This window comes from Mus pahari, chromosome 5 (assembly GCF_900095145.1).
Source record: "Mus pahari chromosome 5, PAHARI_EIJ_v1.1, whole genome shotgun sequence".
NCBI classification, from domain to species: Eukaryota; Metazoa; Chordata; class Mammalia; order Rodentia; family Muridae; genus Mus; species Mus pahari.
In genome coordinates, this window is record NC_034594.1 from 154,661,519 (window position 1) to 154,671,238 (window position 9,720).

The 9,720-nt window shown below is 52.1% G+C and overlaps 1 protein-coding gene across 1 annotated transcript in view; it reads right to left on the reverse strand.

Moving 5' to 3' along the window:
• Window positions 1–9,192, reverse strand: part of Capn2 (calpain 2) — a 52,389-nt gene extending 43,197 nt beyond the window's left edge. The window contains exons 1-2 of the mRNA XM_021197777.2: window positions 8,708–9,192; window positions 3,902–3,971 (exon numbers count right to left, since the gene is read on the reverse strand). Coding sequence (XP_021053436.1) covers window positions 3,902–3,971; window positions 8,708–8,944 — 307 coding nt within the window. The 5' untranslated portion in view covers window positions 8,945–9,192. The remainder of the gene's footprint in view (window positions 1–3,901; window positions 3,972–8,707) is intronic.
• Between the last annotated feature and the right edge of the window lie 528 nt (window positions 9,193–9,720).

Below are 9,720 nucleotides of genomic sequence, written 5' to 3' on the forward strand. Positions count from 1 at the left end.
TCTTCTTCTTCTTCTTCTTCTTCTTCTTCTTCTTCTTCTTCTTCTTCTTCTTCTTCTTCTTCTTCTTCTTCTTCTCCTTCTCCTTCTCCTTCTCCTTCTCCTTCTCTTTTTTCTCCTCCTCCTCCTCCCCCTCCTTCTTTTTCTTCTTTCTCCTCCTCTTCCTTCTTTCTATCCTCCTCCTCCTCCTCCTTCTTTTTCTCCTCCTCTTTCTCCTTCCTACTACTACGACTATGATTATTATCATCATCATTACATTTGGTGTTTCTGAGATAAGGTCTTGCAACATAGATCAGGTTAGCCTGGTAGCAATCCTCCTGTCTCAGCTTCCTGAGCGCTGGGATTACAGGCATGCACCACTGTACTCGACGACATCTCTAGATATTACATTAAAAGAGATGCATGCAAATCCTAAGAGAAGAGCATCATACAAAATTCTTGGCTGGTGCTGTTTGAAACTGACACGTTTAACAAGAACAAGATTGGACTGAGAAGCTGTCACAGTCGAGAGGCGCCCTGGGGGCCATGACAGCGATGCAGTGTGGCATTCTGGAGAGACCCTGAGATGCAAAGGGTCTCTGGGCAAACCTGAGGAGTCTCTGTGAAGCCCTGACCTTAGGAGAGTGCACTGATACTGGTTCATTTATGGTAGCAAACATATCACACTCACGTACGATGGTCATTAAGACTGGAAACTAGTTCTGATTCTATGCAGCACCTCCTTGGTTCTTCTGTAAATCTAAATGTTTTCTAAAAGCACAAAGTTTTATCTATTAAAATGAAACAAACAAACACACAATGCCTGTTCCAAAGGGAAAGCAAAACTCACAGAAGATGGGTGGCCTGCCCAAATCCTAAGGGCTCCTCTGTGTGGAGAGAGTAAGACCAGACCCACCTTCAGGGGCCCAGCTCCCACAGAGCTGCCTCCCTGCTGCTTCTCTGATGAGGGGAACACAGGGAGACTGTCCAGAAGAGCAGCCTGAGGCCAAACAGCACCTAGTAGGTGTTCTGGGAGCCAAATGAAGGTGCAGGCAAAGTGGCCCACTTCAAGGGCCCAGAGAGGACAGGCCTGCCGTTTGAACAGCTGTGTCAGCACTGGAAACCATATGCTCTCGCCTGGCCCTCAGGGCCTGCTGGGCACAGGATCCATCCCCATCAGCAGTTACAGGGTGCAGAGTGGCTGGCCTCTGGGCCAGCCTAGCTGAGTGAGGCTCAGCCTTTCCTTCCCAGTCTTCCTTGAAGAAGGGCAGAACTTTTTCCTGTGCTGAGTCCATGCCTTGGTCAACCGCATTCTGCAATGTAGGTGGGAGCACCTCTGTGCCTCTGTGTGTGCCCATTCTCTGTCTCTGTCTCTGTCTCTGTCTCTGTCTCTCTGTCTCTGTCTCTGTCTCTGTCTCTCTCTCTGTCTCTCTGTCTCTCTCTCTCTCTCTCTCTCTCACACACACACACACACACACACACACACACACACACACACACACACACGGGGAGGGTGGGGAGAGCATTTGAGGCAAGGCCAGAAGCTGAGCCTCCCAGGAATGCAAGTAAGGGACTGAGTAAAGCACTTGAGGGCAGCACTGTACAGGGTATGGGAGGGTGTGGACAGATGCAGGGACGTGTGTACAAGTCCAACGAGGCCATTTGCCCAGGCTCACTGGGTCAGTGAACACGTTTGGGTGGGAGGCACAGAAGGAGAAAATGAAACATCCTCGCTCAGCTCAGCACCGAGGACTCAGACCCCGTCGGTTATAAAATGAGTGCAGGACTTGGCGTCAGACCAGGGTTCTCACAGTGACTCCAGCGCAGCCTTACACGGACGGACCCTCCTGCCTCTGCGCTTCAGGCTGTCAGATCGGCATAGCATGCGTAAAACTATCCACTTGGGATTCAGGATGCCACAGTGCAACCAACCCAACCCAACCCAACCCAACCCAACCCAACCCAACCCAACGCCATTGTTTCTCAGGTGATACCTCTTGCTCACGTACCGGACCAAGGAATGGGAAGGAGCTGGCTGTGCACAGGCTCAATTTTATTGATTGACTGGCTGCTGCCACAGGGATTGAACCTAGGACCTCATCCATGCATACGGGACACACACTGTCCTGCTCTCCCACCCCACAGCAAGAATAGCTTTCGAGCTGGATGGCACATACCAGTAGGTTCGGTAGCATCTTATTTAGTTTCCTTCCTTCTGCAGTTTGGGACAACTGAGGTCCCTAGGTATTCCTGGGCCGAGGTCTCCCAACTACTGACATTACTGAAACCCGTGTCTCGGCCACAGCCCTGTCGATTCTCAGCCTTTTGGGATTTGGAGATGTTATTCCCAACCCTGCTGAGCCTGTGTCTCTGCCACAGCCCTTCTATTGCCTCTGAGCCTTGTGGGACTTTACAATGGTACCAGCCCTTCAGGATCTCATGCCCAGAGGTCAAAGTAAGGGTGGGAGTTCAGTAAGCCACATTCACCACCCATGATCTCGTTAGAGTCTTCCAGAATAAAAAGCCAAAGGAAAAATAAAATGGCTCACCTGAAACTTCCAGAAACCTTAAATGCTAGACCAATTACCGAGAAACTTTAGGAAGGTTTACATTTCTCTTCCCCATTCTGTCTGGACATACAGCAAACAAATTCTCCTAGGAGTTTAACCCTTGTGGCCCCTCCCAAACTGCCTGGTGGAACTGAAATGGGTCTGAACTCAGGTACTTGTTCTGTGTGGCTCGGCCCTTAGGATGTGGGCAGACTTTTGAAGTGGCTGTGTAGTCTTCGTTAGCACTCAGCAACTGCTGTATTTTCCTAGATCCTTCGAATGCTCCCAGGTTGTTCAAAATCCCAGTCAGCTTGCAGCCCTATCATCTCCATTTCCGCTAGGCAGTGGCTTGTCCCCTCATCTTAGGCGTGCCTGGTCTGCTCTCTTTCCTGGGCGGAGAGGGCAGAGGCGGGAGGCCTGTTTTCTGCAGTGAGAAAACTCTATGGAATTTTAGGAATCCTCACTCAGCGAAGCTGTGTTCCAACTGGGTTCTGTTCTCTCTAGAGGTTGCCCAGTCCTGAGAGTTTGCACAGGCTGGCACATCCCACAGGGTGGTATTTTTTCAGGCCTCTTTCTAGGGAGGCCGTCTTGGCACTTAACGCAGTAGTGCTGGGGTCAGACAAATGTGTCTGTACACCAGGCCTCTTCTCTACGGTATGGCAATGTTCATCTGTAAAATGAGAGCGATCAGGGTATCTTAGAGTGTGGGCAAGCATGGTTTAGTGACTGCCAGCCCTATGAGATCACAAACCCTATGACGTGGGCACAGGAAGGTGGTGAGTTCTAGAGAACCAGTTTTGTTATAGTGGAGTTGTCTGGGAAACCCAGTGAGGCAGATAGCAGGCTTCTGGTTTATCAGAGCAAGTCATCTGCCCCAAATAATTACAGGGCCATGTCTATTACATAGAAGAATAAGTGAAGGTGGATTATCATTGCTGAGACTCACCAGATGCTGGGGGGGGGAGGGGCGTTCAGAAGTTGGAGAGCCTAGAGCCCTAACTCTCAGACAGGGCTCTCCCAATCCTGACTGACGCTTGGGTTAGTATGAATTACTCGATCATTCTGATTGTTCACAATCCACATGGCTTTCCCCGGTGAGCTCCTGCAGGAGGCTGTCTGCAAGGCAGAGCTGGCCCTGGCGCTTCCCACTTCCTCTCAGCAGTGAAAGGATTCCCCTTCCTTCACACTGAGTCACTGCCTCCACTCGGACCTGTCTTGGACCTCACAGACCTTCCGTTTTAGCATTGTGACTGGCGAGGAGGCATCCCCAGGAGACAAGAAATCTGGGGAAATGGAAGTCACTGCACAGCTGGGGGAGAGAAGCCACAGACCTTGCAGTTGACACAGCACAGCTTGCTCCAGACCCCACTACTTACCCAGGGCTCCTTGGCAGATGTCTGTGCGGGTGGCTCCTCCAATGATGAACTGGGGGTCATCGCAGATCTCCTGGAAACAAGCGCACAGAGCATGGTCGGCATGGTGGCCTCGGTTCGGGGCCTCAAGCCCCTCCTCATGCCGCTCAGCTCTGAGGAACGTTTCAGTTAAACCTCCATGCTAGGAGGAAGTCCTATGACCCTGCTCCATTACACTGTCTACCAGGGCCCGGGACTGCATCCAGCGTCCTCTGCCAGGCGTTGGGCCCTTCCACACTAAGTGGCCCCTGCTTCTCTTCTGGGCATGCATGCAAGTGGTTGGGTTTGCACGAAGTTCTTCCTTTGCCTACGTTTTCCAAATGCGTTACCATTTCGATATCTTTTCCCTCTCCTTCCAGGTTGAAGCCTCACCTTCTCATTTATCCCCACCCCTCCCTTTGAGAACCTAAATCTGGTGACACTCATGGGTCCTCCTCCATCTTTCTAATATGCGTGCTTCTTGGGGACGGGCTGAATCCAGCCCTTCTGCCTTCTCTCAGCACTCGGAGAATTTGTGCATTCTGTCCCTGCTATGCAAACACCGAATGGAGCCTTATCTCTTGCAGTGCTTTAGGGACTCAAGATGAAATCAGCTCCGGGGACTCAAGATGGAGTCAGCTCCTAGTATATGTGGAGAACACCTCAGGAGGTAAAGTGATTGCTCAAAGCTCTACAGTTCCCCAGTGGTAGAGACAACGGGGATTTGAACTCATTGGTGTCAAGTGCTAATGCACTTATGCCTCTGAGGAGGTTGCTCCCTGCAGCCAATGTGGAAGAGCTCGGCCCTCCCACAGGCCCCTGGGTGTGTTTTCAGATTCTGAAGAGCTCCACCCAAAAGCCACAAAGGAAGTCAGGCCCCAAATCTAAGCAGGTTTGTAGGAGTTTCGCGGCTGCATAGTGTGGCTTGACTCTTGGCACTATTCTGTCTACCAGGGGTCTTCTTCCCAGAGAGCTGGGTCTATCCCAGGCAGCCTCCAGCACGCCAGCTCACAGAGCATGCTCACTTCCTGCTTCCCCATCAGTCTGCCTGCCGGATGCAGGGGCAATGAGAAAGCACTTCTGTCCGAGCAGGGAAGCCAACTTTTCCCAAGGCCTGCCAGGCAAGCACTTAACCCCGGGGATGGGGCAGACTGGACTCAGCTCCGGGAGCCTCTGTCACACCGATCATCCAGGGGCCAAGCTCTTACCTCAGGAGGGAGCCTACCATTATACTTCAGAGACTGCCTCGGGGTCTCCAGAGAAGTTCAAGTTCAGACTTCACAACCTGGATATACTTTAGAAAACTGAGCCCCAGTCATGGCCTGTGGAGCCTGGAATCAAACATGAGGCAGCCGTAGAAGAAGGGAGGGCTTGAACCTTGGACTCTGATAAGCCAGCGAGAGCCTCAGCCCTGCCACTCACTGCGTAAGGCCTAGGATGCTGGTGGGTCACTTGGCATCCTGAAGCTTGTTCTGCATCTGTACAACATCTATTTGAAGAAGACAAATGTACCACCCACACAGGACTGTTCTCAGGGTCAGCTGAATGGCCTTGACAGGGATTCTATCACGACAGCTGGGAGGACCTGAGGTGCCATCCTCGGATGGTGCTGGGCTGCTTGTCACTGTGGCCTAGCATGGCCACTGCCCTCAGTGTGGCTTGGTCATGGTCTAGCTCATCTCTTTGCAGTGGAGAGTTCTCTTGCAGTGTTAGAACACTCTGTCCGGAAGAGTTGTCAGCCCCCAACCTGGCCAATGAGCTCCCTTGCCTGCCAGGCTTCCCCTGAATTGCTCCAGTGTCTCTCTGGGAGTCACCTTGAACCCCTTCCTCTCTCGTGACTCTACCTCTAGCAAACTCAAGTCGTTCACAGCTGAACAACTCTTAAATCAAGCCACAGGAGTTTGTTCTCTCTCTCTCTCTCTCTCTCTCTCTCTCTCTCTCTCTCTCTCTCTCTTCCTCCCTCCCCCTCTATTCTTCTTGTCCTTTAGATGTCCTTTTTAAGTAAGTAAAACACCTGGTTCCCTTCCATTTCTCCTCCTCCAGGGTCTGCAGCCTGTCTGGTCCCTTCCCTCCTCCCACCCATTGACATTGCTCTATTTCAGTCTCCAATAACCAACTAATGACTCCAGTAGGCACTTTATTATTGTTATTATTATTATTACTATTATTGTTGTTGTTGTTGTTATTCCTGTTGCCTGGCCCCACCAGGGTATGACAGGACAGGTCAGGATGGCTAGCCCAGCCATGGCTGCAGACCTGATTTGTTCTGAGCATGTTTGACACTCCCGAGCTTTGACGTGTGGTGTGTAGCCTGCCTGCCCTAGGCAGTGTCCCTGAAGTGGCTCTGGAACTCTGTCTTTCTACTCAGAAGGCCCACAGGCTTTCCTGTCACCTGTTGAAGGACACTTCTGCCCTCTCTGGGCTTCAGAGACAGAAACTAAGTATACGGTGCCTGGGATATAATAAGTGTTCAATAATTGTTCATTGATTGAATGGAACGTTGGTGGACTCAGATGTGTGTGGGTGGTGAGCGTGCCTCAGCCTTGAGTTTCTGCTTTGACTTCCTTTCAACAATGTGCTGTAACCTGGAATTGTAAGCCAAGTAAATTCTTTCTTCCCTTCAGTTGCTTCTGGTTAGGGTGTCCCTTAACCACAGAAATGATAAAAAAAAAAAAAAAAGTAAGTTGCAAAACAGTATGCAAATGTGAGGAACATGTTCTCCAGTATGTGGATTGTCTCCCCAGTCAGGATGTCACAATGACTGTTCATTCATTCATTCATTCATTCATTCTTCAAACAATCAGTGGTTTGCTGTGGATGTCTCAATGCCTGGGCTAGAGTAAGCACTCCCTAAATGCAGGTGAATGAATGAATGAGTGAATGAGTGAGTGAGTGAGTGAATAAATGAATGAATGAATATTGAGAAGGGATGCTACCCCAGCAAGACACTGAGAGCACATGGCAAATAACACAGAGCAGCTCAGCGAGAAAACATGTGACAACGTGTGTTCATGGTGACAACCCCAGGGCAGGAATGCGCACAGGGCAGAGAGCAGCAAGGCGAGGAAGGACTCTCCCAGGAGGAGTCTTCGAAAGAATGTAAATGAGCCAGACTTGGGGCAAGAGCATGCCTGGGAGATGAGAAGGGTAAGAGAGAAGAGCTGGGTGTCTCCAGGAAACCGAAGCAGCCGCAGCAGCTGCACCAAGTGTGGTAGGCAAGAGAGAAAACAGAGAGGCCTCATTGGTCTTATTTTTATCTTTTTCATTTAATGTTGAGATACAGTCTTACTGTGGAGCTCAGGTTGGCCTAGAACTTACTTAACAGCCAAAGCTACAAAGTATCTTGAGGGCTTCGATCAAGGGTGTGTACCACCACGCCCATCTGAGGTGAGGAAGGGAGAGCCAGTGACTCACCCAGGGTACCCAGGTGCTCGGGATCCTGCTCTACAGAGACTTCTCTAGTCTTCCTTTCCATTTGGGTCAAGGTCTCATGTGGTCCAGGCTGGCCTCAAATGCACTCACTGTACAGCCAAGGCCAGCCTCCATCTTCTTTTGATGTTATTATTATTAATTTTTTGTGTGAGCGCTCTCATGCCTGCGGGACTCTGCACGTGTGCACCACAGTGTGCGTGTGAAGGTTAGAGGACAATTTTGGGGGAGTTGGTTCTCTTTTTCCAGGTGGGTTCTGGGATAGAACTAAGGTCATCAGGAATAACCACCAAAGCCCTTACTCAATGAGCCATCTTTGCGGCCCCAGGCTTTGAATCTCTCATCCTCCTGTCTCCACCTCCTGAGTCCAGGAATGGCAGGCATACATTACCATGCACCTGATTTTATGTGGTGCTTGGGATAGAACCCAGGGCTTCATGTACGCTAAGCAAAGACTACCAACTGAGCTACACCCCAGCTAGTCTCTGGTACTTACAGACTAGATTCAGAATAACAAAAGCAGCCTGGGGGAAACAAGAGTATGGAAGCAGGGTATGAATGTCCATTGTCCTAACAGGAATCTAGAAGTTTAGACTTCCTCTCGGTTCCCGGGAAAAGTCAAGTGAGGGTCCCATGGGTGTCCACTGGCGACTGAAACCACTAGGGAACGGGAAGGGCTTAAGGGCAGAGACTCTGAGGACTGGGACAGGAGCATCTAGGAGTTGAGCAGAGGTTGCTGGGTAAGGACTCTAGGTCAGCAAAATAATGAGTAGCAGAATCATTGGAGCCCTTTGATTCTTTAAGTTACCCTTCAGTTCTTTAAGTTAAGGGATCCTCTAACTGCACTTTGAGAACCAGACAAAACCCACGCTGGATAAATAAATGTACTTGCATTTACAAGTACCACATGTACTTGTGACCCCCTATGTCAGCCAGAGCCAGGCTGCGCCCGCCCCTTGCCCCCCCCAGCAGTCCCGAGTCTTCTATCCTACTCCTATATCCCCACCCCCACCCCTACAACCGACCCATATTTCCACCCTCACTCATCTCACCACTAGAGTCCAGTAAAAAGTTTCACCCCAGTGGTCCTGTGTCCCTGCGGCTTTGTGAAACCAAAGGCAGCCTCCAGGGCGTGTCCACTAATGGGATTTGGGGTCCTGTCCTGTGAAGCGCTCTGCGCACAGCTTGGGGCAGGTCCACTGTCTGGGCCTCAGCCTGCATGGGGAGTCCCCTTAGCAGCAATCGCGGAGCACTACTAAGCCAGGACTACCGAGCCCGGGAGCCAGGGACTCGCAGCCTCCCGGAACCCCGAGTGCCCTTCCAGCCCCTGCCGGGCCTGCCGGTTCCCCTCGCGCTTCTTACCGTGGGCCGCTTCCATTCGATGCCCCGAGTTTTGCTGGAGTAGGGCCCCAACTCTTTATAGCCCAGGGACGACGGCAGGGCGGGGAAGGAAGGATCCTGGAAGAGCGCCCCGGCCTCCAGGCACTCGTTCCGCAGCGTCTCGTAGTCCTGGTTGAGGTACTTAATGGCTCTCTCGTGCGACCCCAGCCCCTCGGCCGCTTCGCGGTCCTTGGCCAGCTTCATCGCGATGCCTGCCATGGTAGCGATCGGGATGGCGCACTGCACAGAGAGAGGGGTCGCGGAGAGGCGAGGCACGGCACTCGGCTGGGGCGCGGCCGGGCCCGGGGCGCTGCAGCGGACTGCGGGAACCGCTGCTGCGGGGATGATTCACCGGCGGGAAGCGCCTGGGCCCCGCGGGGTGTGGCCTCCGCCTCTCCAGGCCTGCTCGGCGCCGGGCTCCGGACGCGGCTCGCCGGCGACCTGCACAGCGCCAGCCCGACCGTGAGGACTGCGGGGCCGGTGCTGCCACCTTCGGACGGCTCTGGGGATGGCGAGGCCCGGTGGGGAGGGCGAGCCGGGGGGAGGGGGACGACAATGGCAAGTTGGGGTGGGAAAGTTGTCTAACCCCAGCCCGTGGGGAGGAAGGCTGGGCGAAACTCAGCAACGACGGCCCAGAAAACCTCGGATGAGTCAGGAGTGGATGAGGGAGTGAGCGCGGCGACTAAGTCAGTTGCCACTCACTGGGTTCAGGATCATAAGAGAGCTCTGGGCACACGTGCTACCTACTACCCCCAAATCTGCGAGAAATGACTACTGGTGTATCCATTTTATAGGTGAGAAACTGAGCCCCAAAGAAGCTCAAAGATGTAACCCCCCACAAATTAAAGCTAGTCACTGGCAACACCAGAATTTTAGGGTCCCAGGGCCTCTGCAGTTACTTATTTGTGCATAAGTAGGGCTGTACAATTTGAAAAAAAAACTGTCCATACTTATTAAATCTAAATTTCAAGAAAAGGGGCTGGAGGATTGTGTGG